Source organism: Lissotriton vulgaris, chromosome 4_1 (assembly GCF_964263255.1).
Source record: "Lissotriton vulgaris chromosome 4_1, aLisVul1.2, whole genome shotgun sequence".
Lineage (NCBI taxonomy): Eukaryota > Metazoa > Chordata > Amphibia > Caudata > Salamandridae > Lissotriton > Lissotriton vulgaris.
In genome coordinates this window covers 1,818,552,337-1,818,580,212 of record NC_141691.1, presented here as the reverse complement: position 1 = coordinate 1,818,580,212, position 27,876 = coordinate 1,818,552,337, and the positions used below count along the sequence as shown (strand labels likewise).

General features: G+C 44.0%; 1 protein-coding gene across 1 annotated transcript in view; it reads left to right on the top strand.

The window, feature by feature from the left end:
- CSMD3 (CUB and Sushi multiple domains 3) overlaps positions 1-27,876 on the top strand; it is a 2,596,150-nt gene that overhangs the window by 2,052,474 nt on the left and 515,800 nt on the right. The window contains exons 36-38 of the mRNA XM_086918068.1: positions 1,646-1,770; positions 9,128-9,224; positions 9,478-9,582. Of these exons, the coding sequence (XP_086774194.1) occupies positions 1,646-1,770; positions 9,128-9,224; positions 9,478-9,582 (327 nt within the window). The remainder of the gene's footprint in view (positions 1-1,645; positions 1,771-9,127; positions 9,225-9,477; positions 9,583-27,876) is intronic.

The window sequence follows — 27,876 nt, the reverse complement described above, 5'->3', positions numbered from 1 at the left end:
GAGGCTGTCAAGATGTTATAATTACTGCACAAGCAGTGGTGGCTGCCTTGAAAAGGGGGCGGTGGGGCCGGTGGCAATGGGAAATGGTGAAATAAAAGATAGCAAAAATAAACGTACCTTCGCCACAGCGCCCCCGTATGTCTCTCCTCCGGCCTCCTATGCTGGAAAGCACTGGAAGCACACAGGCTCCTGTACTCTCCCAGCCAATCATGACACTGCATGAGCATCGTTGTTATTTGTCTGAGCGGCCTGTTTTGCTGCTCAGCCTGTGCCTGGGAGCCTGGGCATGTTCTCCACTGGGCTGTGCAACACAGCTTCCTGGAGACCATGCTAAGTGCTCATGATGGTTTGGCCGGCCTAAAAGGACCGACCAAGCAGTTATGCGCACTTAGAGGAGTGCAGACCACTCCTCACTCTGCTCTGGTCACAGAACCCCGCCCCACTCCGGCTCCGATTCCCGCAAAGAAAAATAAAATGAGAATATCCTTTTATTATCATTTCGTTTTTCTTTTTTGCACTGCTGAAATGGCAGTGGGGCAATGTTCTTCTGACTTAGCAGAGGAGCTGCCACTGTGCACAAGGAAACAAAGACCGCCAAGTCTTCTCTCTGATTGGAGCATCACCACCCATCCACAGAGGAGGCCTGTGTCTGCCAAGTGCCTCTCTCCACTCACTGTGAGATGGTACTGCTCAGACCAGCATGTTCCTATTTATGACTTGTTTATTTTCATTACACATATTAGCAGGTACACCCTACACAGATCGGGTGATTTGAGGCACCCTCGGGGTAGGCAGCCTACTGGCTAAAATTGCATCACTCTGTGTTACAATTACGGTTGGTTTCTTTTTGTTTTCACTTTCAAGACCATTCTACTCCGCCGTCGCACTATCAGTGATGCTCGTGCTCAGTCTACCAGTCACATCTTTAGATTTTAGGATTCTGGCACTCTTATTAAAAAGTGACTGGTCCCACTGGGAAGCCAGTTCAAGACATGAAGGCTGCAGGAGTCTAAACCACTTATCTATCACGTTTTTTTAATTTGCTAGTGTTGAGAGAAAGTGGTTCAAAATGTGTAGCAAACCTAAATGTTTTTTTTTTTTTACAAATAGTGATTGGTATTTGTATGAAGTGGGTTATGTGGGTCTTCCTGTTAGTCACACAGGCCAAAAGCACTTGGCATCTTGGGGGGATAACCACTGGCGCACCTAGGTCAAAGATAGTCCTTCATTTCAGCTGAGTGTCTAAGTTATTTATCATTGTTCATTTTAAATGCGTCTTGTCAAGTGTTGTACTGCAAGATAAAGATGCTGAATGAACTGTTATATAAGTATGGTGTTGCATGCTTAGTTTGGTTAATTCTTCTCTAAAGACTCTGTATGATTTTGTCAGGCCTAGGATTCTATTTCACATGCATTAGACTGCGAGTATAAATAGGCCACGTCTCTTTTTGATGTTTTTTAGATATGCATGTTGGGCCTCACGTGTTTTAGATCATCCCACCATTTCCATCCCACTTGAAGCTCTGCTTAAATTCCTGTAGCTTTTTTATTGTGACTCGCTTTATTGCTTGTTATTTCAGACCATGACAGTTGTTTCACAGCTCTGTGTACATAGATTCATGCTTTTTTTTGCATTTGCTTTCAGTGCCCTGTGGTGGAATTTTAACTAAGCGCAAAGGGACAGTTTTGTCTCCTGGCTATCCAGAGCCTTATGATAACAATCTGAATTGTGTGTGGAAGATCACAGTGCCAGAGGGAGCTGGCCTTCAGGTAAGAACCTGTGTAATTTGCTCTCAATTGTCATATGTTTGAAGGTAATTTTTTGAACATGATAGCATGAAAGGAATAATATATTCATAAAAGTTCTAGCAAGCTATTAGCAAGTGTCATCTTGGATTCATGCACTATTCCACCGAGGCACGTATCGTCTGAAAGGGTACACGGAGGACCAATTCTGAGAGAAAATTGTCATGGAATCACTCTGCATGAGTTTAGAAAGGTAGAGATTCAATGCATCTCAGTGAAATCCGAAACTAGACAGCCTCCCACTTGATTCACAAAATAGAATATACGTGTCATCCTGAGACTGATTTTTTTTGCATTCCTTTTCTTCCATTTCCTAGCCAGGCATTCTTCAGAATTCCTCATTTACAATGCGAATGTTTTCTCCTATACAGGTTTCTAGATGTACCAAATACACATAGGTTCTAGGAAGTTCTATGCACGCATATTGCAAAAATACTTAATATATAGACATCCTACTTCACCTGTGCATTTTTGGTTTATTCAAAAACATAGACATTTAGCTTTATTTAATTTGATTTCTTTTATGGACCACTACATCTAAAACTAACGCTCCTAAATGTGTTTTGTGTTATAAGAAAGAGTCAAATAGAAGTGTGCCAAGAACTCTCTAGAATGGCACACATTTCTGATAAATATGTCAAGTTCCAGGGTAAAATATTTTTTAATGTCTACTATCAACGCTGTGCATCAAATCGAAAAGGGTATATCATTGATCTTCATATATCCATGCCATCACCAGAGCTATAATACTCCCATCATTATGAAGACATGCTGTAAATTTAGTTGATAACGAGTCTCTGAAATAATGGTGAGGTGACATACACCAATAACATAAAATTCTGTCCAGGACCAACCACTGAGTTAATTCAATCCAAGAAAACGCAATGGGCAGCAGGCAGTCATGTATTCATTCACCCACCTGGAAAGCTTTAACAAAGACTTCAGCTCTAATAAGGTTAGCAAATAGTGAATACAACTTCTGGTAGAGCTCTCGATGTCCAAAACCTAACTACGGTTGTGCGGATTCAATAGGCAAGTAGAAGCTCCATGGGCAATTATTTTTTGTTGAAAGCCTTCACAGCTGGAAGCTAATCATTAAAGGTTGTTTGCTGGTTGGTGTCTGAAAGCAGACTATTACTTTGGAAAGGGAGGTCTTGTCAACTTAATAAAAACACCCTGGTTAGGTCTCAAAACAAGTCTCCATGAAACACTGCTCAACCCCTGGTAGTTATGACACAAACACCAGGTAATTGCCAAGAAAGATGTGTGTTAAGTTCAAACAGTATCAACAATCATAAAGTTAAGAACAGAATACATTTCCCAAATACATTCAGGAACATATGCACACATTTTGGAAGCAAACTCTTCAAAATTATTAAAATTCAATAAAAGAACTTAAGATATATGGTATTAAAAAATTATTCAGATAGCCTCTCAATTATTTGTTTTTGATATAAGCACAGTATCTCACAGTATCAATCAGTGTACATAAATCCGCCGGCCAACTCGTTTTGTTCAAAATATATATCTTTGAACTTCATCGGGGCTCATATGTATCGTGTTTATCGAATATTCATGTTTCACTTTGAGAAATACGCTATATATCCAAATATATCAATAATTGAGTGGATGAGAGAATATGCTTCCTTAAAAAAAGAGGTCATATAAATCCCAGAGAGAGAATGACTTAATCCGTCAGTACGGGAATGGGGAAAATTTGTCAGTCATAGATACCTTCAAATATCTTGTATCCCTCCTCTAGTTTTCAAAAGCGAGTTCGCTTTTCACTCAACTATTGATATATTTGGATATAATGTGAGTCTTTTTGAAAGAGAAACATGAATATTTGATAAACACGATATACGTGAGCCCTGATGAAGTTCAAATATATATATTTTAAATGAAACACATTGGCTGGAGGATAGATGTCCACTGATGGATTTTTTGTGAAGAAGCATATATAATAAAATAAAAATAAAAACAAGAAAGAATATTTATCAATACTGCCTCAAAAATGATTTGGAGGAGAACACGTTTCCCAGCGCACCTTTCCATTTTGGGATATTATTCTTCTGCTGGAAAGTAGTACCAAACAACGGCAGATTCAGGAACTGCAGTGCACGGAACTTTGATTTGTTGAAACAAGGGGCGAGGTGCAGTGCTTACAGTCCGCCGTTGTGGTTTTGAAGGTTATGATTTTTGACTATATATGTTTCATTTAAAAAACAAATGTAAAGATTTTGCATATACAATAGCAATAAGGTAATATTCCATAAGAGGCCGGTGTTCTAGAATAGCCCTTAGAGAGCAATGAAGCTGTTAATAACATATATAGTTAGGGCCTCTTTATTGCAATAACCTGTTTGATACCAAACTTCCCCATTGAGTTTATTTTTTAAGTAACTAAGCATGGAAATAAGACTAAATATAATGTTTTATTAACATATTACCCTATGGTATTCAAATATATGCAGTAAACAAATACATAGATGTACAACGTAAATCATAACTTAATCATGTACTAATTTGTATAGTCGAAAAATGTTTCTCACATACCAAACTTAATAAAAGCATATGTTGTATTTCATAAATAACAAAGTCATACATGTAAGGTCAAAATGGAAAATCCACATTTAAAAGTACAACACATAGTCATCTTCGTTGATCCTTTTCTTCACTTCATATTCCGACTCTCCTTCCATGCGCCAATTTTATAGTAGCCATGTTTTTAACATCTGGGTTGACCCTCCTTTAAGTACTAGGGCTGACACACATATTAGTGTCATGGCCGCTTATGGATAATTTTGTTAGATAAGGACTGTATGCACTCTATAGGCCATACACCATGCTTAATCTTTGGACCAGAAGATTTAAATCTGGTATGGATGGTGTTTTGGTGGTGTAGCGGGTCACTCTTTGGTGCTCTTTTCCTTTAACTCCATCCCTAGAGTGGGAATAGTCTTCTATCTAAAGCATAGAAGAAGCATCCATGGATAGAAAAAATCCACGTGGGTACTAGTGTATCCACGGGTGGGTTGGCTCTTTAACCTTCTGTCTTCCAGAGGGTTTCTTCAGTGTCCACTGAGAAGGGACCTTAATCTTTAAAAATTCAACCGTGACTTACCTGTAGAGTTGTACCGAGCACGCAGTCGTGTTCCCACACTGCACGTACACGTTCTCTGTGGGCCTCTATCTACTCACCTTGGATGGTTCCTTGGGTCCTCAGCACTTCTACGTCCTCTCGTCATTGTCTTTACCCGAGTCGTGCTTCTTATACCACTTTCTCAGTATATGGTTTGGTCCCCCTCCCCCGGGGCAACTGTGTATTTTGTGCTATTTACTGTGTTTCTTTGCTAAAGTATTCTGTGTAGTGTATATATCTCCAGGTATCTAGACATTTCTATGTGTTAGAGAGTATTATATAATAAATACTTAGTTTTAAAAATACTTTGTGAGGTTCTTTTTCACTTAATCTATACTATAAGATTGCATTCTGGTAAAACAATCTGCTTTACACTCCATTCCTTCTGGACTAAGCCTGAAGGCTGCTCTCCACAGCTACAACTTAGTGAGCTTTCCAAGGTTGTCTAAGACTTCTTAACCTACCATAAGGGTTGCGTGGCTTGGTGCAAGGTGTCCACTTACATAAGAGTACATCATATTCCAGGTCAGCTTCTCACAAAGACTAAGAACAGTTTTTCACAGATTAGGTTATAGCTGGTTCTCATAGGTGTGCTTTGTGAATTATTGGGAGCATATTCTGCCACCCTAATGTAACATCTCCAATTTAAACAAAGTAGCGTTAAGATTGTCCTTTCATCTGTTAACTGAGCCATACAGCCCTTGTAGATAGCTAATTCATGTTAAGTGGAAAGTTGTTGACAACACCCCAGTCTATTGTCCTCTGGAGGGATGAGGTATTACCTGCAGCAAGGAGTGTGTATTGGGCTCCAGAGGTGTGATAACTGGCAATAGTGGTTCTAGGATAACACAAATTACATTTTTATAAAGTTACTTTTCCACTACAGTTATCAACTATCTACCTTTGCTATCACATTATATTTTGAATCAATTGGAAAATAACTTTGAATACTTTTGCTAGTATGTTTAATCATTTCCAAATATTCCTACGCCTCTTCCTGAATAATGTAGCCTAAGCCTACTCCATAAACATAGCTTTTGAACTTTGAGTCACGGTGAGAAGACACCGTTTGAGATGTGTAGTGTCCACATTTTTTGTATTATATTAGGCACAATGACCAGTGGACTTATAATACTCATTTTAGGTGTCACATATCGTTATCTAGAAATATGAGTAATTCCTCCACAGCAAAGGCACTTTTCTTTCCGATGCGTCACTGCAGTGTTTTTAAGCGACAGCTGAGACAGACCACAGTGCTGTTCCTGGTAGTCCTGTATTTTCGTCATATATTTGGGCGGTGTAAATACACCACCACAATAATTTGATATTAAACTACAGTGCCATTGGTGCATTTTCTCTGGCGTCTATCATGAGTGCATAATAACATTAAATACGCCATTTGGGCAATTTAATGCACAGTGCATGTTTTAGTGGGAAAACATAGGCTTTATGCTATTGTTATCAGTGGAAATCCCAATACCTGCAAAAGCAGATAGTTTTAAAAGGCACATTTTAAAAATGTAATCTGTATATAGGTCAACATATGTTCAAGCAGTGCAAATTCTGGTCTCTTCTGTTTAGGTTAAGGCTTAAAAGCATTGTCACTTTTTTCCTCTTACATGAGCAGCGAGTATGGGTGCATTTAGGTTTTTTTTCATACTCAATTTCCATAGTTTATGCTGCTTTTTAAGTCACAGAATTTGTTGCAATAAACCATTTGATAATGTTTAGGAAACAACTTTGTGGGTTATTATTATTCTCCTAAAGGCCACCCAGCTACCCTTTACTTGGTAACATCCCTCTTTTAACCACGAAGTAGTGGCAGAAAAGTCACCTGCATGGTGCCGGACGTGTATCTTTATCTTGAGTGCCCCAACTTCATGGATCTGTGAAATATTGATAATTACTTTTTGTTATGGGCGAGTATGACTCATGCATGTGCATCATGACTTAGCTCTGTATCACAATACTGTGGTTTGGCTAGACTGGGATGGGCGCACCAAGCAATGCCCTTGTAGTAGTAGAGGGCTACTGTGCCTAGCTGGAGGCAAGTAACACAAGCACAGTGGTGTCAGCCTACCCTTTTTTATTCAGTACTACTCAGCGGTGTAAAAAAGGCCTTTTTACCTGTAACATTGGAATGGGGCCTACTGGCCCACTCATCTAAAGTTCAGTGGCTGTGTATTTAACTCACAATTGGTCTGCATGGATGTGTGTAGCGGTGAGCGGTGAGCAGGTGATGAAACTTGCATGTGCTTGCTGGAATGCATGTGTGTGCCTATGTATGGTACATAACATTCCATTTTGGAAGCCAATGGCCTAAAGAGGCTTGTGGAGTTGAGGACTGCAAACTCAGACAGGAAGTGTGGATGGCAGGCACTCCTGAGTGCTGGGATGGGAAAACACACTCTGAGAGAGAGGTGAGCAGGCATCCTCTATGCAAATCAAAGGTTTCCTTAATTCAGGGAGAGTTACTGGTCAGTGGGGCCAGGGCTTATTATCAGGGAGATGGAGGAACTGATAAAGTTTGCATTGTGGACCAGGGAATCTTCATTTTTAGAAAATTGTCATTTTCCTGCCTAAAAGCAATAGGGTCTTCTGCCATTGTCCAGCTATTGCCTGACCCCAGTTGGCTCGCTCACCTGTAGATGTAGTGAGGGGGACTCCTCACTTGACAGGATGACCTTTGGGTTGCCCTTTCCTGAGCTTCACAGGATGCCAATCTTGTCACTGGTAAATGAAGCTCACACCTAGGCCAGCCACCCCTTTGTCTCTATAGTCAGGCTGACACTGAGCTAAGTGGAAGCAGCGGAACTGATCAGAATCGGCTTTGGGGTGGACAAGAGCTCACCATCCACCCACACTGTATCACTCAGCATAAGAGTGGACCCCTACAGAACTCTCTTAAGAACATTCCTGGACCTCTAAAGAACAGAAGAAGGATTGCCCAGACCTTAAGAAAGACTAGAACTTCTTGCTGTGAATTCAGGATTCCAGAAATGGATCCAAGAGTCAGGTGGCTGACCACCTGTTTGAGCTACAGAGACTCAACCATCTTCCAAAGGCCTCTCTCCCTCCAATCACCCAGTTGACCATTTGCAACTGTACTTGCATTCGACACTACTACAGGCCTCTAGTGTATGCATTTCCTGTCCCCAAACTGCAAGAAGTGGGACTTAAAAACTTTTTGCCAACTTTCTGTCTTGAGAACTATTGGAGACTGGTTTCACCTTTGAAGCCACATCTGCCAATGTCAAATCGCTAGTCGGCTTCATCTGGCTGTTTTACCCCGCTTAAAGATATCTGAGTTCTAGAAACATTTCTGAATCTGAAAGATGAGGGCTTAATCAGGATTGAAGTTGATACCTTTCTGGGGGCAATCTTCAGAATGTGCCTGTTCAGAGATTTCCCACCTTCATCGACAACTGCATCGGGACTCTGCTTTTCAGCAGCTCGCTTACATCTAGCCCCACTTTGGATCCAGTTTGCCCTGTCAACGACCACTTTTTCTCATAATCGTTTCCAAGTTGGAAGATAACCTTTCAATCGGGGCAAACCTGATCCTTGTATTCGACCTGCAGCCAGCCTTAACTTTTGACTTTGACCCAGTTTACCAGATAACCACACTTGGCTATATGTATTTTTGGTGCTATACTTAAATCGTATTTTAAAAATCCACATCTCTGGTTCTACTTATTGGATAGGTGTTGATTTGGTTTCATTTAATTTCTTAAAATATTATCTATTGTTTTAGCATGTTATGGGATTTTTCATGTGTTTTATTTTCACTTTTATTATTTGAGTACTGCAGAAAAACTTCACACATTTCTCTATTTTAAGCCTGACTGCATTATGCCAAGCTGTCAGAGGGTTAAGCCCAGCTTTATTTAGTGACTTTAGTGGTTCACCTGGCAAGGATTGTGATTATGATTTCAAGTGAGTTCTCACCTCCTGTAACTAATAGTATATTTTCTTACAATCATGTTTAAGACGGTTTCTTGCACGGTACATTAGCATTCTGTAAGGGTTGAATTTAGCATCCGGAATTCACCTTTGTATTGCAATTGTATAATCTCGCCTATTGTTTGAATTGCATTTTATTGGTACCAAACATATATTCATACGGTTTGCACGCAATAAAAAAGCTGCATCTTATTATTGCTGTATTTTCCCCCGCAGGTGCAAGTTGTCAGTTTTGCTACCGAACACAACTGGGATTCCCTGGATTTTTATGATGGTGCTGATAATAACGCTCCAAGGCTCGGCAGCTACTCAGGTGAACGCTGATCCAAATGCAATAAATATTCTCCCTGCCCTGGATTTATCACAAGCCTTAGAATCTGAATACACCTCCTTCAATTTATAGCAACTGACAAGCTGAATTGCTTCCGCGAGAGCCATGCAGTATTGGTGTAAAGTGAACATGTCTCCTTTTTCATTCACTTTTCACGGTGTTTCTTGCAGGAATGTAGAGCATTGGTACATTTCTTCTGTTAACCGCGTGTTTATTTTTCCTCTTATTTTACTAGGCACTACCATACCACATCTCCTGAACAGCACTTCTAATAATTTGCACCTCAATTTTCAATCCGACATTAGTGTTTCGGCAGCTGGATTTCATCTCGAATACACAGGTTAGTAAACTGGCACAAGACAGTTCGCCGTGAAGGGTTATTGTATATGTAAAAGTATTTTCTGGGACCCTGAGAAAAATGGGAACAATAAATATCCAGTAATATACCTATACGGTAACATAACTCTGGTGTTGTGTTGGCTTATTCATTATGACCACGTTAAATGAACAGAAGTCCAAAGCAGGTGATGAATTTCCTGACAAGTTAAAAATCAGTATTTGCCTACAGCAGCCACAAGTATTACACACTCCATTAGTCAAAGCGATAATTAATGTGATTCGGATTAGAGGTTTTACGAGTACAGTCGACATTCCATCTACACTGGGACTGTGTAAATAATACGGCCTTATGCACAGCAAACAGAAAGTCAAAATTCGGTTGTCTACCTGTCAAGTTTCCTGTGGTCCAGTGTGCATTTGGCAGTAGATACAAATGTGCATATAACCTGTAATCGAATATGCATAGCCCGCTGATAGAAGACTGAATAGTGCATAAGAGTGTATATACTGCACAAGAACTGGAATCCACAGTCATACGAGTCCCTGAAGAAGGGATGCAGCATTCATTGGAGGAACGTATTCACAGAAGCACGTGCTTACTATTGTGTAAAGAAGCCTCAATGAGTCGATTGTGAGGCGGCGTGATAGTCCATGTAAAGTGCAGGTCTAAGGATTTCCAGAAAAGACTTTCACGAATATCCCCCAGGAATCGAGGAGCCAACAAGGACTGCAAATCTGGCTGGTGGCTGGGTATCACTTTTGGGAAAGGCACCCGACACATGCCTGAGAGTCTTGCGCACACGTTAGTCCATCCTGAAAATGTCCAGAATGGTCCCCATGTAACACACATGCCCCGTGCCCCTTTACTGGCCCCGGGTGCAGCAGAGAGGCAAATGGTGGATTGTCAGTTGCATCTGGGCTTTGCTTCATGTGACAGGCCCTGGACCATTGCCACGCCATCACTCCTTCACAGGAGGCGAAGATCAGGTCACACCGCACAGCAGAGGGACTCAGTGAGGTGACGTAAGCGGGCAGCAAGAGATCCGTTTTGGAGGAGAGACTGTGGGGCATATTACCAAGGGCCTTATCGCCGCTTAAGCGGGAATTTTTCCCACTAAAACGGCAATAGTTTTATCGCCCTATTACCTAGCTGTCGCTAACACCAGTTAGCGACAGCTAGTAGGAGATAGTGATCATCTTGGGGCCCGCTTTGCATGTCAGCGATATTTATCGCTAATGACATGCAAAGTGGGCGTGCCAAGTTGTTAGCGACTATAAACAGTCACTAACATCGCTATCTCCTATTACCTACAATGGGGTACTTTTGGAAATATTCGCGCTAAGCGCGAATATCTCCAAAAGCTAACGCCTGCCCAGAGCAGTTCTTAGCCATGTTATCCAATGGTAGGTGAATACCATGGCTAAGAGCATTAGCTCGGTAATGCATGAATATCGCTGACTTTTCAGCGATATTCATGCATTTCGGCCGATTTTTATCGCTTTTGAGTTAAACCTTGATAATAGCAAGGTTTATCTGCGATAAAAATCGGCGGAGCTCGGCGATAATAATATTGCCGCTAACCGTGTTAAGTGATGATTATCGCTTGATCTTGGTAATAGGCCCCTGTGACCTTTATGCCAAATGTTTTCATTTCTTGGTGCTGCACATTTTTTGCCCCTTACATTTCACCATTCTGAAGTTTCTTATTCCCTCTTAAGCACTGTAACATCATGAGAAAAAAGACCTGATCCAAGGACAGAAATGCCCCTTATACCAGTTAGGTCACACTTATGTCCTTCGTTAATACCAGCTCCTGTTCAAATTGAGATATCTGGTCTACCATTACCAGGGTTCAAGCAGGGGAGACTAGTGTCCTTCTCCCTCAGCTTCTCTAATGACGGATAATGGACATTTCAGATCTTGCTGCAGGTGAGCACTTCATATGCCTCACCCCAGATAGCACCCTCACATTTACAATTGTTTGCACTGCTGTAGGTCCACTAAGGATAAACCAGTGTGGTTGGATCTCCTTTCACATATACTGAACTGCAAAACAATTTCCTGGTGTAGCTACTCAAAACACAACAGATTACAGGTCATCTCTTGTTTGTCCTGCACAGTGTGTGAAGTAATGACATTTGAGGTCAATGGATCAAACTGGCTTTGCATAGATACATATCCCTGTGTGATTTCAGAACATCGGCATCCACAAAGATACTAACTATATCTATACATCATCTGGCATGATCTAGAAATTGTAATCAGAAAGTAAAATATTACCTCTGGTAGTAGCAGGCATTGAGCCGGTTACAGGTTTGTATCTAACCATTCTTTTTATGAGATCCTGGTTTATGAAGGAGATGTGAGCTAAGTGTTCTAGACCAGTTCTAACATACATTGGGGCATATGTACAAGACCCTATCTCCACAGGAATGTCACTTTTTGTGAGGTTCCCGTGGCGATAGGGGCCTTGCCTTATGTACAAAGCAGCGATAAGCCACTTAACGTGGCTTGACCCTGCCTTGTACATAAGGCACCCTTTCTTGCTATGCTTAGCGTCAAAGGGGCATGCAGCGAGTGTCGTGGTGGCCGTTCCACCGCTACACCCATTGTATTTGGCGAAACAAGGGTAAATGCATTATTTCTCCTCGTTTTTGCTTTTTCCATGTGTGCTGCCTTGTGCAGCACACATTGAAAAAGCAAAATGCCATGCATGAAGCAGCACACTTGAAAGTTAGAAAAAGGGAATTTTAGGATTATTTATGTGCAGGAAGGGATACCTTCCTACACAGAACCAACCCTCCTCTTTACACAGACACCCTTGCACTCTGGTGCAAGGGTGCCAGCGTTGGCTCTAAGTTGTTAAACTTAGTGCCATCGCAGGGGGAAACGCAAGGCTGCACCACATTCTTGTAAATATGGTGCAGCCTTTCATTTCCGAAATGGCAGAGCATGTTGTTAAGCCCAGGAGGCTAACGTCACCCTCCCCCACTTCATTGTACATATCCCCCATAATGCTTTATTGTTGTCATTCCATGAGTTAACTGGTATAGCCATTTATGTATTTATTTTTATTTATTTTATGTGCTTATATAGCGCCTGACTAAATCCCTGAAGGGATATCTCTGCGCTTATGATGGATAAGGATATTTGTCCCACGCCTGGTCATAAACAGAGATAGTGAATCATAAGCTGATTAATTGGTAGTAAAAAGGTGGGTCTTAAGGTTCTTGCGTAAGGATAAATGGTTGGTGATAAGTTTGAGGTGAAGAGGAAGGGAGTTCCAAAGGACGGGTCCTGTGTGTGCCAAAGCACGACCTCCCTGACGAGATTTTTTTATTTTAGGGACCTGTAGTAAGTGAAGATTGCTCGATCGAAGTGCTCGGCCTGGCACATAGGGTAAAAAAGCTTTAGTCAGATATTTGGGGCCCTTTCCTATCAGGCACCTATGAATGGTACACAGAATTTTGAACTTCGTGGCAACCAGTGGAGTTTAGCTAGTAGAGGGCGGGAGGGAGTTCTAGATGGAACATTGAGAACTAACCTCGCCGCCGTATTTTGGACTACTTGTAATTTGTTTAATTGGCCTTCATTAGTTGACAGAAGAAGGCCATTGCAGTAGTCCAATCTACTGATCACTAGTGCCTGGACTAGGGTTTTCCTGTGACTATCGGGTATATAGGGAAACACCCTTTTCAATAGTCCGATGGCTCTAAAGCAGGTGCCCGCAACTTGGTTGACATGATGTTTAAAAGTCAAGGCTTGATCGAATAACACCCCCAGGTTTTTGACAGTCTGCTTTGGGACAGGAACTGGTCCTAATTCTGTGGGCCACGACTCCCCGGACCATAATGTTGCTGCCTCCCCAAACAATAAAACTTCTGTTTTGCCCACGTTGCATTGTAGGCAGTTCTCAGCCATCCAACATGACACAGCCCTCATGCCTTCTGCAAAGGATTTTTGCAGGGCAGGTGTAAAAGTCTTAAAGGGGAACAGCAGCTGGGTGTCATCAGCGTAGGATATCGGGGTAAACCCATATGGCCTCACTAAGTCGGCCAGGGGGGCCACATACACATTAAATAATGTGGGGCTAAGGCATGAACCCTGTGGCACACCCCTGGTGAGCTCCCTAGAGATGGATTTATGGGAGCCCAGCCTGACTTCTTGAGAGCGACAGGAAAGGAAGCTTTCTACCCAAGACAGGGCCGTCCCTCCCAGCCCTACACCCCTCAGACGGTCGAGAAGCACTTCATGAGACACCGTATCTATCTCAAAAACACTCGATCTCAATGTATTGACAACAATCAGATAAACAACCTTTGTTCACTGATTGCTAAAGAATTGTGTCTCATGGCTCTCCATCCAGAATGGTAGTAAATACACTTTTCCCCTTTTTCCATAATCTTCAGCCCCACTCTGTAAATCTGGGTAAACATGTTATTAATTTCATAAAGCAGTTTGCACTGCTGGCTTCATTTAAAGAAATTATCATCCCGTTTTTCTTTTCCTTCTTGTAATTGAAGTCAGGCATGTCACAGAACCATCAGATGTTCACAATTCTGAATGCAACCAAACATTCTTGGATCAGGAAACAAAGCTGTGCATATCACTTGGCCCTTTGCAAACTCATAGAAGTAAACTCCAGGGTGCCCCTAACTGTTAAACGTGACTTTCAGCCTAATTTCACTTGGAGCTGGGAAGCTGCTTTACTGTTTTAGGTGTAATTCTCTTCACATCCTTACAGAACACGTGTGCAGCCAAGGTCTCTCCTGATCCAAAGCCATACATCATTGTTGCATTGGTGTGTTGTCTTTATTATCATTTGGATGTGCGTTTAAATTTGTTCAGTCAGCACAGAATGTTTGATGGACCATGCTATTGACTAATTTTAGCAACTAGCAAGATTAAAAATACTCTGAGCATGCAAGTAGAAAAAGTTTCCCTTGAACAGGGAGGGTTTGTTCCTGTCCAAAACACTTACTCTCCAAACACAAATCAACACAGTGTATAAAAGAGGACATGTCCAGCTTCAATGCCATAGCCTTAGCCTGGATGCACATTTCAGGGAAGTACTCCAACCCTTCAGGCTGCTGGGACTGTGCTACAATAAACTCCTGCTTTGGAAATCTTAAAGTGCCCCTTGCGGCGCGTCATAGTCGCCCTTCAAACAGCTGCTTGGGTAGCCACTGACGCGGGATAATTTGACCACCTCTCTCAGACTGAAATTTATTTGATGCTGCTCAGGGTGGCGAATATATTCAGATTAAGCTGTACCAAGCATAAAGCGTTTCATTTCGGCAATCCCTAGTAACCTTGTTAAACAATTGGTCCCACCAGGAGGCTAACATCTGTGATGGAAGAATGGATACCATTGTCCCTGAGATACCACCCTTCCGCTAGTCGAAAACACAAAAACATTTCTTCTCACAAAGGACTATTCAAGCCTGGAAATCAATTCCAAATGCCTGCTATTTCAGTGCTAGTTAGGGTGGTCAACTCACACTAGGTCATATTTGACTTCGATTCAAGTTCTATACTTTTCAACCACAAATCATTGGTTTCAGGCTGGTTAGCCTATTTAGTTTAATGGAAGCAGAACAGCACCTGCAACACATTATGCTATGACGCACAGGTCAAGGACTGGAAGCAGTGTACATAATGATTTGGCGGGAGGAGGTCCCTCTGTTGTCAATTTGAAAGGTAAAAGGCTTCCGGCGGGCCAGGCAGAGTCCTTAACAGATGCTTTCGCTATATCACCACTGCCTGTAGTTCTGGAAATATTGCTTGTATTTCTCATCAGTAATTTTTAGTACAGGTACTTTATAAACTAATGCTCTGATCTTACTGAATGTTATTCATTCTGTGAACGTTTATTATATGTATTCACAATTGTTTACGAAACGGCTCTGTGTACAGCACTCTAATTTGTCTCTTATCCATGCTATTATTAAACTGCCTTTAAATGAACAAAAGGAGAATTACCAAGTGTTTGTGAGCAGATCTCACTCTCCGGCATCACCTAATAAGATCATTCCTCTGTATCTCTGTGTGATTTTGACAAGGAATGGCATGACCTTCACTTGGGTCACTTTAGAGGCAGATGTGTGCTCACCCAGTCTGTTCTTGACTGGTTTAGGGCCTATCTGAGGTTAACGAGCCCCAAGAACATACAAAACGAGTCCCTGCGAACCGCAAGCAAATAAACATAACACTACGGGTTACCCACATTTTCCAGAAAGCAATACGAGTCTGTAGGTATTGCAGGGGCGAGATTTTAGATCTCTATCTTATCACTCTAGATCTAAACCCCGTTCTGGTAGACTGAACCTTTATTGCCTGTCGTTGAGGAAAGAAAGTGCATCCAATACCAGGTTAGTTGATCAATAATGGGCTCGACTCTGAAAAACCACAGACTACTTCTAAGTTTTAAAGATTTATTACAGAGTCAAAGTTAACTGCAAGTACAGGCATCTCAAAATGAGATTCAAAAGATATACAGGCACCACTACGTACATGTGCTCTCGAAAAGCCCTCAGGCGAGCAAAGAACACGACTAGGACTAATTCCAAAATTAAAAGGGCTGCAAGCATAGACACATATTGTGATCTCTCCGTCATTTACAGCAGGAGGGAAAGGTTTCAGGTTAGGCTGTCCCTACCCTGCTCTGGATGGTATCCCTACTTAACAGAATCCCAACCTATCAAAAGGTGTCAGCTGTGAATGACTTCCTAGGAAGATCACCCACTCTTAGTCTCTAAGTGAAAACCTATGATCTCCAGTCATGACCCCTCTCTGCCTACCCATCCGCTCTCTGAAGGGTCCTCAGGCAACTGCTCTAACTCCACCCCGGGATGCTGACCCTAATACAAAACACAATAACATTTGAGACGCCCCTCGTGAGACGCCCCTCACGTGGTGTCGATTCTGGCATTTTCCATGATGATCTTCCTCCGGGCCTCGTGCGTTAGCCTTGACCTTGCTTCTCAGACTCTTCTCCGGCCCGCCGATACCCCCTAAAACATTCCTGAACCCTCCTCCATGTCTGCACCAGTCTTTTGAACAGAACTCTATTCATCCAATTATTAATTGGATCCCCCTCACATATGCAGACAGACATCCGTAGCTGAATCTCCATTCCCATAGACTTCTAACAGAAGTTTGCAACTTATTTCCTGACACAAGTCGGCCTGTACCAGTACGTGCAAATCAGAAACCCTTTTATCACTTCAGGCCTACAACAATTCTAGCAAAGGTTAAACTAAAATAACATGTTAGCATCCCATTGTTAAGGAAATAAGAAACACATCTATGGAATATAAATCTAACGAATAAACAAATCATTATAATATTAGTGCAATGCATGTCAATGCAAAGGTGTATACGTTTCTACCCTTCTGGCCTAGCCATAAGGCCCGTTCCCTTCTGTGCCTTGCAGCATGACATTCTTCTTATTTAGCAGCTACACAATCACGTCTAATAAGGTTATACATTTCACACATTTCTACATGAAATCTCTAAATTAACTACATTTTCGAAGTATAGGTGAATATAATTTCAACACTCATAGCATTTCTCTTATGATTTGTGCGTACTACTTGTAACTTTGATGTACTCATACTTTTTGTTCAGTTTGCGCTCTCTCAGTTCCCCCCTTTGATGACCTCTAGGGGTCATCACCAACATTTAAACTGAACTTATTGCTAATGCCCCTCGTTTCTGCGTTTCTAGAGCCCTCAGACTCCGGTACTGATTGTCTTGCATTGCAGCCAATCTCTGTAACTGCTCTCTCCTGGATCTCTCCAATCTATTTGATCTATACCATTGGTATGACCTCACCAATCCCCACAACAGGATCACACAGATCACTATTATGATGATAGGTTTCAGCACATACCATACAAAACCCTTCCCTAGGTTGGCAAACCAACCTCCAACTTCACCCATTCCATGACCCACTTTTTCCCAAACATTTACTTTAGTTAGGTCTTCGATCTCTTTGTGAATATTAGTTATATTCATAATAACTTTCTCAAGAGGTTTTGAATTGTCTGGAATGTAAGTGCAACATTCCTGGACCTTCAAAGCCTTACAGACTCCGCCTTCTTTTGCTAGCAGGACGTCTAACGCAAGACGGTTCTGAAGCACCATGGCCCTTATCGATTGCATCTCTCCTTCCACCAGCATTAAGGATCTAGCAGTGCTGGCAGACAACCTGTCTACGACTGTTGCCAGTCGCCTAATTTTGACATCATTGAGGATCAGTCCTAAGAGAGGAAATGCAGCTCCAAATACATCTCCAACTAATTCTGCATCTCCTAGGTCTCTTCTCCCTCTTGTCGAGGCCTTGCCCTCGATGATCTCTAAGTCTTGGGCATCGTATATTTTGGGAAAGACAATTGCCAAGTAACATGATCCATACCAGTTATCAGGTAGTCTCACGTAGGCATTTCTTCCACATACAAAATATACATTTGGAATCACTTGCATTCCTTTCAAGAAATCCTTAGTGTAATATTCTAATCTAAAAGCATGTTCACAACTGACTTCTCCTACGAATACATTTTCGTAGTACGTTTTACTTCTGTGAAGACATAACTTCCCTCTCTGCGTTTTATCCAAAGCTATTGGACCACTACTACCCTTTCTCTTGTGTGCCTTCTCTTCCTCGGTCCAATCTGTTTTCCATTGTCCTGATTTTTTCAAAATCTTTTGCCTTCTATATCGATCATCCACCTGCCCTATAAAGTTCTTTTCGATTTCTGACACTTTGCATGTCAGGTTTTTTCTGCGGGCATGTGAAGTATCTAAGGTATCCCAAGGAATGAAGAACTTGGCCAATCTGTCTTCACTCTTCCAGTAGTCCCATTTGTTCATTTGCTTGTAATTTGGGACTTCTGGTAACACGGAATCATAGTTAGAGAAATAATACTCAAAACTATCTCTTCCGTAAAATATGCTAAGCAATAAGCTACATGTAATGCCATATGTCAACGGGAGGTGATGATATCTAATGCCTTCATCTACAGACGCCGGCAGTTGCATGCAGACGTAGCAATCTTTGACCTCCATGGCATCCACGTATTCATACAAAAGTTTGGCATAAGCATTTGACCTATAGTCGCCTTGGGACTCATCCATGTGTAACTTACGGGCTTCTGCTGCTAATAACGCTTTCTCCTGTGTGTTTTCCCCTTTCTTACCAGCAACAGTGGGTTTTGGTGTCACTAAAGACTTCTCGTCTGCTACCCTTGCCTCACTCTCATGTCCCATTACATATGATACAGTAACTACTAAAGCTATTAGAAGTATCACTCCTACTATTAGTGTGCCTATTATACATTTGGCTCTACGATTCAGGCTACCGGCCTCCATTTCTTCAGACAGTATGGTTCTTTCTTTCTATTTCAACTCAAAATTCTTTTCTTCTTTGTTCCTTTACAGTCTCTTTTAATCTTTCAGTCTTTAGAACCACACAATTGGAAGCTGGCAATTTCCTTTTGCAAAGTCTTTTACAGCTTTAACACAGACAACCCTAGCCCTTCTCCGTCAACTGATAGGAAGGTCCCTAAGATTCTCTGCTTCCTAGGCGCTAGGTAATCTTCTTTTCTCTTTTTCTTGCTTATTTACAAAGTCTTTAAGCATCTACAATGAGGCTTGTGCCTGCAGCTCGGATAGCATAGTTCAATATTTCCAGACGAAGAATGTGCTCTTCATGGCTTGTTATCTTTGTTCCAAAGTCGGGGAATTGCAATTCGGTGAAAAACATGTGCTTTAACTTGCTTAGGCGGGGAGGGTTGGGGAGTGTGAACGTTAGTGACCCTTCTGCTTCGACTCCGGGCACTAGCAGCTGTACTTCCACTGTGAGGATGGGTTCGGAGCTGGTCACCAGCACCGCTCGTATCCTCCCTGTCTCTCGTTCCCAAGACATTTGTCACCAGATATGACCACTCAGGAGTGGCGTATCTTCTGTTAGGCACACGTACTCTCCTTGATCTTCTTAGATCTGGTGCTTCAGCGCCCTGAGCACTTTCATCCGGGTCTGAGTCCTCCGATATTGGAGCAAGGGTTCTCTCTGGAGTTGACCTCAGGCTAGAACTCCTTCTTTGCGGCCAACTGGCTTCTCCACGCCTTACCCTTCTACTCCTTGTCCTTCTGGTTTGCTCGCGCTCTCTTTCAGACTGGTCGGTGTCTGATTCGTACTCCCAGCTGCTTCCTCCTTCTGTAGCGTCGTCCGTTTCGCTGTTGTACTGACCGTCCTCAGCTTGGTCAGACACGTTCCCTTCTTCTTCTTGCACCTCTACAGCTTGGCTGGCCCCCTCTATGGCTTCTCGGTCCGCAGCTGGACTTCCATCCGAAAGAGGAGCTGTTTCTTCCAGAGGTGCTGGAACCCTCCGCGTATGAGACGCGTGGATCCAGTTGGGCAGGCCTCCCACCTTCACAGCAGTGTTCGTGATCAGGATGATCTGGTAGGGCCCACGCCAACGAACATCTAGGCAGCTTCTTCCTACGTGCTTTTTCACAAGCACCCAGTCTCCAGGGCACAGGTCATGGCACAGGTCCTGGCACGACGGAACCTCAGCAGCCTGCACCTGAAGGGACACAGAATGAATGGCGTCAGACAGCCCCTTACAATAGTCTGTGATGTTTAACAGTGCAGCAGTTGGTACTGATGGCAATCTCATTGCCCTCCCCATTAACACCTCGTGCGGTGATAGTCCCGTTCTTCTGTCTGGGGTACTACGGATGCTCATAAGGACCAATGGCAGAGCATCGGGCCAACTCAGGGACGTTGATGAACACATTTTGGCAATTCGGGACTTGATGGTGCTGTTTATCTGCTCCACAATTCCTGATGCTTCTGGTCGATAACTACAATGCAATTTCTGGTCTATGTTCAGGGCCGCACAAATCATCTTCACAAGCTCGCTGTTGAAATGTGTTCCCCTATCTGATTCCAAAGAGGCCGGTACCCCGAATCGCGGAATGAGTTCCCTAAGCAGTAACTTGGCTACTGTGAGGGTGTCACACCTGCGTGTAGGGTATGCCTCGACCCATCTGGAAAATATGCAAACAACCACCAGGACATAACGAAGGCGGTTGCACCTTGGCATTTCAATAAAGTCGATTTGCATCCTATTGAATGGACCTCCAGACCTCCCTATGTGACTCAATGTAACTGGTGTTCTTTTTCCTATGTTCAACTGCTGACAGGTCACACAACGCTGGCACACTGCTTCTGCTGCTACTCTGAACTTAGGGTTGTACCAGGTTTGTCTGAATACTCTCAGCATAGCATCTCTCCCTAAATGTACTGGACCGTGTATCTGTCTGGCCATTGGGCTCACCATCTCATTAGGCAACACTGCTCTTCCATCTGCTGAGACCCAGAAATGCGCCTCACCTATCACACATCCTGCAGTTTCCCAGGTTTGCTTTTCAAAATCGGGTGCATTTTCTTGCATACATTTTAACTCGTCCCACGTGTCTACAGTTTCCAATATCATGGCTAATTCAGTTCTTACATTTATTCCGCCCACTTCCACCTCCGTGAAAGAGTACCCTTGTTCTGCACAATATCTTGCAACTTCGTCGGCATATCTATTGCCTTGTGACACGAAGTCCATGTTCCTAGTGTGGGCGGTACATTTTACAACTGCAATACCTGCTGGACATTGCAAAGCTTCTAACAGCAAACGTATGAACTCTCCATTTCGAATGGGTGAACCTGAAGAAGTCATGTAACCTCTTTGAGACCATAATTGCCCGTAATCATGAACTACCCCGTAACCATATTGGCTGTCGGTGTATATGGTGACTCGAATTTGGTTGCTTGCCAGGCAGGCACGCGTCAATGCAATAATTTCAGCTACCTGAGCGGAGTGTACTCCTTCCAGGCATCCGGCTTCCACAACTCCAGTAATTGTACCAACAGCATAAGCTGCTCTCAACTGCCCAACTTCGTCTCTTACACATGAGCCATCGACAAAGAAAACTTCATTGGGGTCAGTCAGTGGCTCATCCACGATGTCGGGTCTCGGTTTGGTGCATAGTTCAGTCACATCAAGGCAATCATGGTCTGTACATACATCATCATCGAGGTCACCTGGGAGTGGCATCAAGGTGGCAGGGTTCAAAACAGAGCATCTCTTGAGGGTCACGTTCTCTGCAGCAAGAATGACTTGCTCATAGTGCGTGAGCCTGCTATTGGTCAAATGCTGTGTTTTGGTCCTGGTCATTAACAGTTCAACAGAATGCGGCACATACACCTCTAACGGGTGCCCCATAACGATGTTTTTGCAACGTTCGATACTGACACCTGTTGCAGCAACGGATTTGAGACATCCGGGCAACGCTGCGGCTACTGGGTCTAAGGTAGCCGAGAAGTAGGCAACTGGTCTACGGGCATTCCCATGGATTTGGACCAAGACAGACAAAGCACAACCCTCTCTTTCACAACAATGAAGCAAGAATGTTTTATCGTAATCTGGCATTCCCAGAGCAGGAGCACGACACAAGTCCTCTCTCAGCTGCAGGAACGCCATCAAACAGTCCTTGTCCCATGGTACCGGATCACTCACCTCCTTGTGCGTCAGTTTTTGCAAGGGTTTTGCTTTCAGTGAAAAGTTTGCTATCCATTGTCGGCAATACCCCACCATCCCTAGGAACATCCTGACCTCTCTCTGTGTTTTGGGCGCATTCTTCTTCATAATCGCCTCTATTCTGTCTGGGGACACCTTCCGTTTCCCCTTCTCTATTCTGTGCCCCAAGTACTGCACTTCTGTCAGGCAGTACTGCAATTTTCCCGGGGACACCTTGTGCCCATTTGCAGCTAAGTGGTTTAGCAAAGCAATGGAGTCCTCCCTGCAAGCCTCTTCAGTTTCTGACGCCACCAGAAGGTCGTCTATGTACTGGACCAGAACTGACTTCTGGGGCAACACTAGACTTTCAAGATTTTTCTTCAACAGCTGGTTAAAGATCGATGGGCTCTCTGTATACCCCTGGGGGATACGACACCATGTTAATACGCGACCTTCCAGCTTAAAAGCGAAAAGGAAATGGCTCTCCTCGTCCAGAGGGATCGAAAAGAAAGCCTGACAAAGATCTATCACAGTGAACCATTCGGCTTGGAACGGTATCTGAAACAATATCACTGATGGATTCGGTACCACTGGACAACATGAGACAACTATGTTGTTAATCTTTCGAAGGTCTTGCACTATCCTGAATTTCCCATTTGGTTTCTGCAAACCCATAATCGGGGAGTTACACGGACTACCCACGATTTCTTTCAGTATTCCCTGCTTAATCATGGACTCGATCACGGGCTTTATTCCTGCAATCATTTCTGGAGTCAATTTATATTGGGGTGTCCTTGGAAACTCAGCATGCGGTGTCACTATAATTTTCACTGGGTCTACTCCTTTGACCAGTCCAATCTCTTCCCCAGTGAAGTCCCACACTTCTGGTGCCACGGTCTCCCTTAGATCCCATGGGAGCTCATCCACTGTCAAAGTGGGATACAGCTCCACACATATTCTTGAGTTTGCGACTTTGAAGTCAGCGTCATCATCATTGGTTAATACCTCCACTCCCTGCGGGGTGCAATATATTGTACAATTTAATTTACACAAAAGGTCTCTTCCCAATAAACATACAGGACTAGAATCGCAAACCACAAACTGATGCTCATCGCTGTACTTCCCTATTTTCACCTGTACTGGTTCTGTCAATGGGCTTGTTATTCTCCTGTTTGCGACCCCCACCACTTGAATTGTCTCTCCAGACATGGGCAGGCCTGGAACTGCGGCTGATCTTATCGTGGATCGGGTGGCTCCTGTGTCTACTAAGAATGTCGTGGGGCACCCTGCCACTTCGGCCTCAACGTAGGGTCCCCTTTGGTCCACGTCTAAGGCTGCCCCGAGGGTACAGTCTTCTCTCTCTACTCTCTGTCCTGTTAAGGGATCAACGTAATAGCACTCCTCTCCTCCTACGAACAGAGGCATCTGTCTATAGGTCTTTCCTGTTGTCCCTATTCTGGGTGGTTGAGGGAACTGGGCTCGCGGAGCTGGGGTCCCCCCTTTGACCACCTTTCCTTGGTACGGCGTTACCCCTCTTCCTGGAGTGCTTTGAACCTCTTCCTCCTCTACTTCTTGTTCTCCAATTTCAACATTCTAGGGACACTCGCGTTTCCAATGCCCCACCTCGTTACACTGGTGGCACCGGGTCGTCTTTTTCAATGCCACAATGTCTACCCTAGGTCTAAAGTTGGAGTTCTCCTCATTGCCCTTGTTCTGACTATTCTGTTTCCTACCCCCAGTTCCTGTTCCCTGTTGCTGTTGCTGTTGTCCACCCTTACCAGCTGACTGCATCTGTATCACCATCAGTTTTTCTTTTAGCTTCTTTGCCTTTGAGTCTATCTCATCACAGCAGTACCTGGCATATCTCAGAATTTCGTCCAAAGGTTTATTTTGCCAACAAATCAAGTGTTGCTGAATCATTAAACTAATATCCGGTCTCAAACCCAAGACAAACTTAGACACGAACTGCCCTATGTCTTTCGGGTCCATTACATCCAACCCGCTATATTGTTTAAATGCCTTCAGCAGTCTCTCATAATATTCATGAACTGTCTCTTTGGGTTCCTGCCTAGTTCGATCTATTTTGACCCACTCTATGTCCTGCATTGGCACTTTGTCTTTCAGCCAAGTCATCACTCTCTCGTATTTTACCCTTACTGTCTCGGACGGTCCATTGGTCCGTGCATCTCTCTCTGGTTCTGCTGTGGGCCACTCAGCACTAACCTTACATGCTGTCCACAAGTCTCCTGGTACCACAATGTCAAACAGTGTGTTCTTTGGAGATTTTTACGAACCTCTCCACCTGTTTATACCATTCAACTGGATTCTCCCTCAATTTAGGGAAGGAGTTGGTAAAAGCTGCTAAGTCCCCCCTACTCCATGGCACATGCACATAGTTCCCGTTTGCAACCTCACGCAAAGGGTATGCCTCTACTTTCTGCAGTCCTCTCTCTGGGGTCATCCCAAGCATGCTTCTCCTAACGGTCCCTTTCTTGGACCACCTTTCTTCCCATTTATCCAGCGCTCTCCATGTCTTTATTCCTGTGATCAGTTCCCTTATGTGTGTTTTTAATCCTATTGTTCTTCTCTCATCTAGGTCCTGATCTGAATAATGTAGCCTATGGTTACCCTGTAATGCTTTGGTCCTCGACAGGTCTACCATATACTTTCCTGCCAGTTCGACTAATTTCTCATGTGCCGCTCTCGCTTTCCGAGTGATGTCCTTTGCCATGAACAGTATCTCGTCCTGCTCATACATCTCCATTCTCTCTAGAGGCAAGGTACCGTCCACCATGTCATCCAGATCTAACTTTAGGCTGGCGACATCAAGTCTCTTGGCTTTTATCTCGGCTCGCAGTATGTCTTTCTTAGGGGGTTCACTAGTCTCTCTACCGTCCCAACTCCGAGTCCTACGCTTGGGCTCAGGGGAGTTGAGGAGAGTTCTCCCTTGTTCCCATCTCTCTAGGTCCCATGCTCGGCCATCCTGTCTTGGAAGGTGATGAAACAAGGGCCTGTTTCCCCCGATCTCATTTTGTCCACTCTCTCTGTCCTCCCTCGCTCCCTGGTAGGACTCCCTGCTGTTCTCCCTCCTGTCGCTATCCTCTCGTTGTCTAGTGTCACTCAGGATTCGGTAAGTTCCTTCTCGGCTCCCCATCTCCCCAGGACTGCGTTCATGTCCGTAGTCACAGGGGTTATGGCGAGGCCTCTCGCAACTCTCGTTCTGTCTACTATTGCCAGACGCATAGTGGGTGCACTTAAAACTGTTCCTGTACTCCTGCGTTCTCCTATCCCCTTCGCTGTGTATTGGGCGAGACACCCCCCCCACACTCAGGGCTCCTGTTTTCCAGGTCTGGTCTACCTCCACTCCTGGTATGACGAGTGTCTCCGCTACCTTCCTGACCCTTCCCGTCCCACTCCGGACTGCTTTCGTCAGCCCCACAGTGAGTCCGGGTCCTGCTATCCTGGCTTTCCCTTCCCGCTTCCGCTGCTATGATGCTCTTGTGAGCCTCTACTGCCTCATCCCATTTCTTCATGTACTCGCTTAGCTCCTGGAAGGATTTCCGTCCTGATCCCCTCAGGTCCATCGGCCATCTAGGGCCCCCCGGATCTCCTGTTGTATCTACTGCTGTATGTACTGGGGTGCTCCAATCTCTCGGTCTTGTCAACTGACTTGGGGAATTGATTGTATCATTCCTCCTTGTCATTTTTGCTCTCTCCCTGTCCATTCGTACCTGTTCCTCCCCTCTTGCTCTCTCTGGGTCATAAATCGATACTATAGGACCTATAGTAACGGGTACTTGCAGGGCATCTGGCAGTGCGTAGGAAGTGGCACACTCCGTTTCTGGGACCCTTTGTACCACAAACCTTCCGACTACCTTCTGCACCGGACTAGGTTGAGACAACTCTTTACTTGCCGTGGGATCCCAATCTGTAGTGGGAAGCGGTCCATACTCCCCTATGCCAGGCCCCCCTTCCCTGCATGGCTCGACATTTCCTGTCTCTTTATTGTACGGGGGTGGCCTATCTGTTAGTAACCTATTTATCAGGCTATCTTCTGTCTCGCTCTCTTCATCCTCTTCGAATGGGCTCTTGTTTCCTGCCACCTCTAATACTGGGTACAGTTTGTTTACTTCTAGGTTATTCACTCTCCATCTTTTAGCATCCGCATCCCATTTGGCATCCTGCACTGCTCTTACCGATCGTTTCACCCTTTCTTGTCGTCTATTCAGGTTCCTCTCGTGCGCTGCCCTAATCCATGCATTGAGAGCTTCAAACTGGGTCGGTCTAGGCATAGGTCTCATTGAGGTCATGACTGCTTTTAATCGGTGTAGCACCTCTAATCTGAACGTCCCGTACTTTGGAAACGTCAGTTCCTCATTTCCTTCTGTAATCTTACTCCACTCTGAAATCCACAATATAGTGTGTAACCCAACATTTGTCGCCATATAATAAGCCGGCGTACCCTCCGGCGGGGCTTCTTCCCCATCATAAGATCTCCGCCTCTCTCTTTTAAACGCCGCTCTTAACCATTTAAAACATTTCATGATTAAACGTACAATTTCCAGGCTCGCTATTCTGTTTACTTCCTGATGACAATCCACCAATCCTAGCGCGGCTTTGCTAGCTGGCCTATCACAGCGCGGTCTTGCTCCAGCCGGCCAATCCCAGCGCGGCACTTTCTGACGTCACTCGTCTCCGCTTCGCAGCAGCACCCCTCCTTTCTCAGCTCGTCTCCCGGTCACACATGCGTCCCATTCATACACCGAAAAATGACTACTTCCAACCAAGCCGTCACTTCTCTTGACTGTACGTCCACAGTCTATCTGTAATTGTCACCACAACTGACGAAATGTCTTCCGTCTCTCTGATAGGTTGCTTACACACAGTAACTTCCGACCAGCGTCCGTTACTCACGCACTCACTCTTACGTTCCCCCTATCTCGGTCCTGCGGGCGATCAATGGTACCTCATGACCCCCTTTACACTGGGTTGACAATTACTCTGGATGTCCGATACACCCGAACCACTTAAGCTCTCATCTGAACTTAAGATTTGCACCGGTTGCGCGCGCTCACAACCTGTTCCGCAGTCACTCTACAGGCATTCAACTCCGCAAGACATTACAACATAGATACAACACAAAAACACCGCAATCTAACACGCATGACCGTTAAATACTCACTCTCGACCGATACTGCTGCTTTTCTGTCTCACGTCATCCGGACCTTCTTCGGCGGGCGGTTCTTCCGGTCATCGATCTCTAGGGGCCTTGGGGTAATCTAACCTGGCCTAGATCACCTTCCTCAAGAAGGCAACCATCCTCTAGAGCTACCAACTGCAGGGGCGAGATTTTAGATCTCTATCTTATTACTCTAGAACCAAAACCCCGTTCTGGTCGACTGAAACTTAATTGCCTGTCGTTGAGGAAAGAAAGTGCATCCAGTACCAGGTTAGTTGATCAATAATGGGCTCGACTCTGAAAAACCACAGACTACTTCTAAGTTTTAAAGATTTATTACAGAGTCAAAGTTAACTGCAAGTACAGGCATCTCAAAATGAGATTCAAAAGATATACAGGCACCACTACGTACATGTGCTCTCGAAAAGCCCTCAGGCGAGCAAAGAACACGACTAGGACTAATTCCAAAATTAAAAGGGCTGCAAGCATAGACACATATTGTGATCTCTCCGTCATATACAGCAGGAGGGAAAGGTT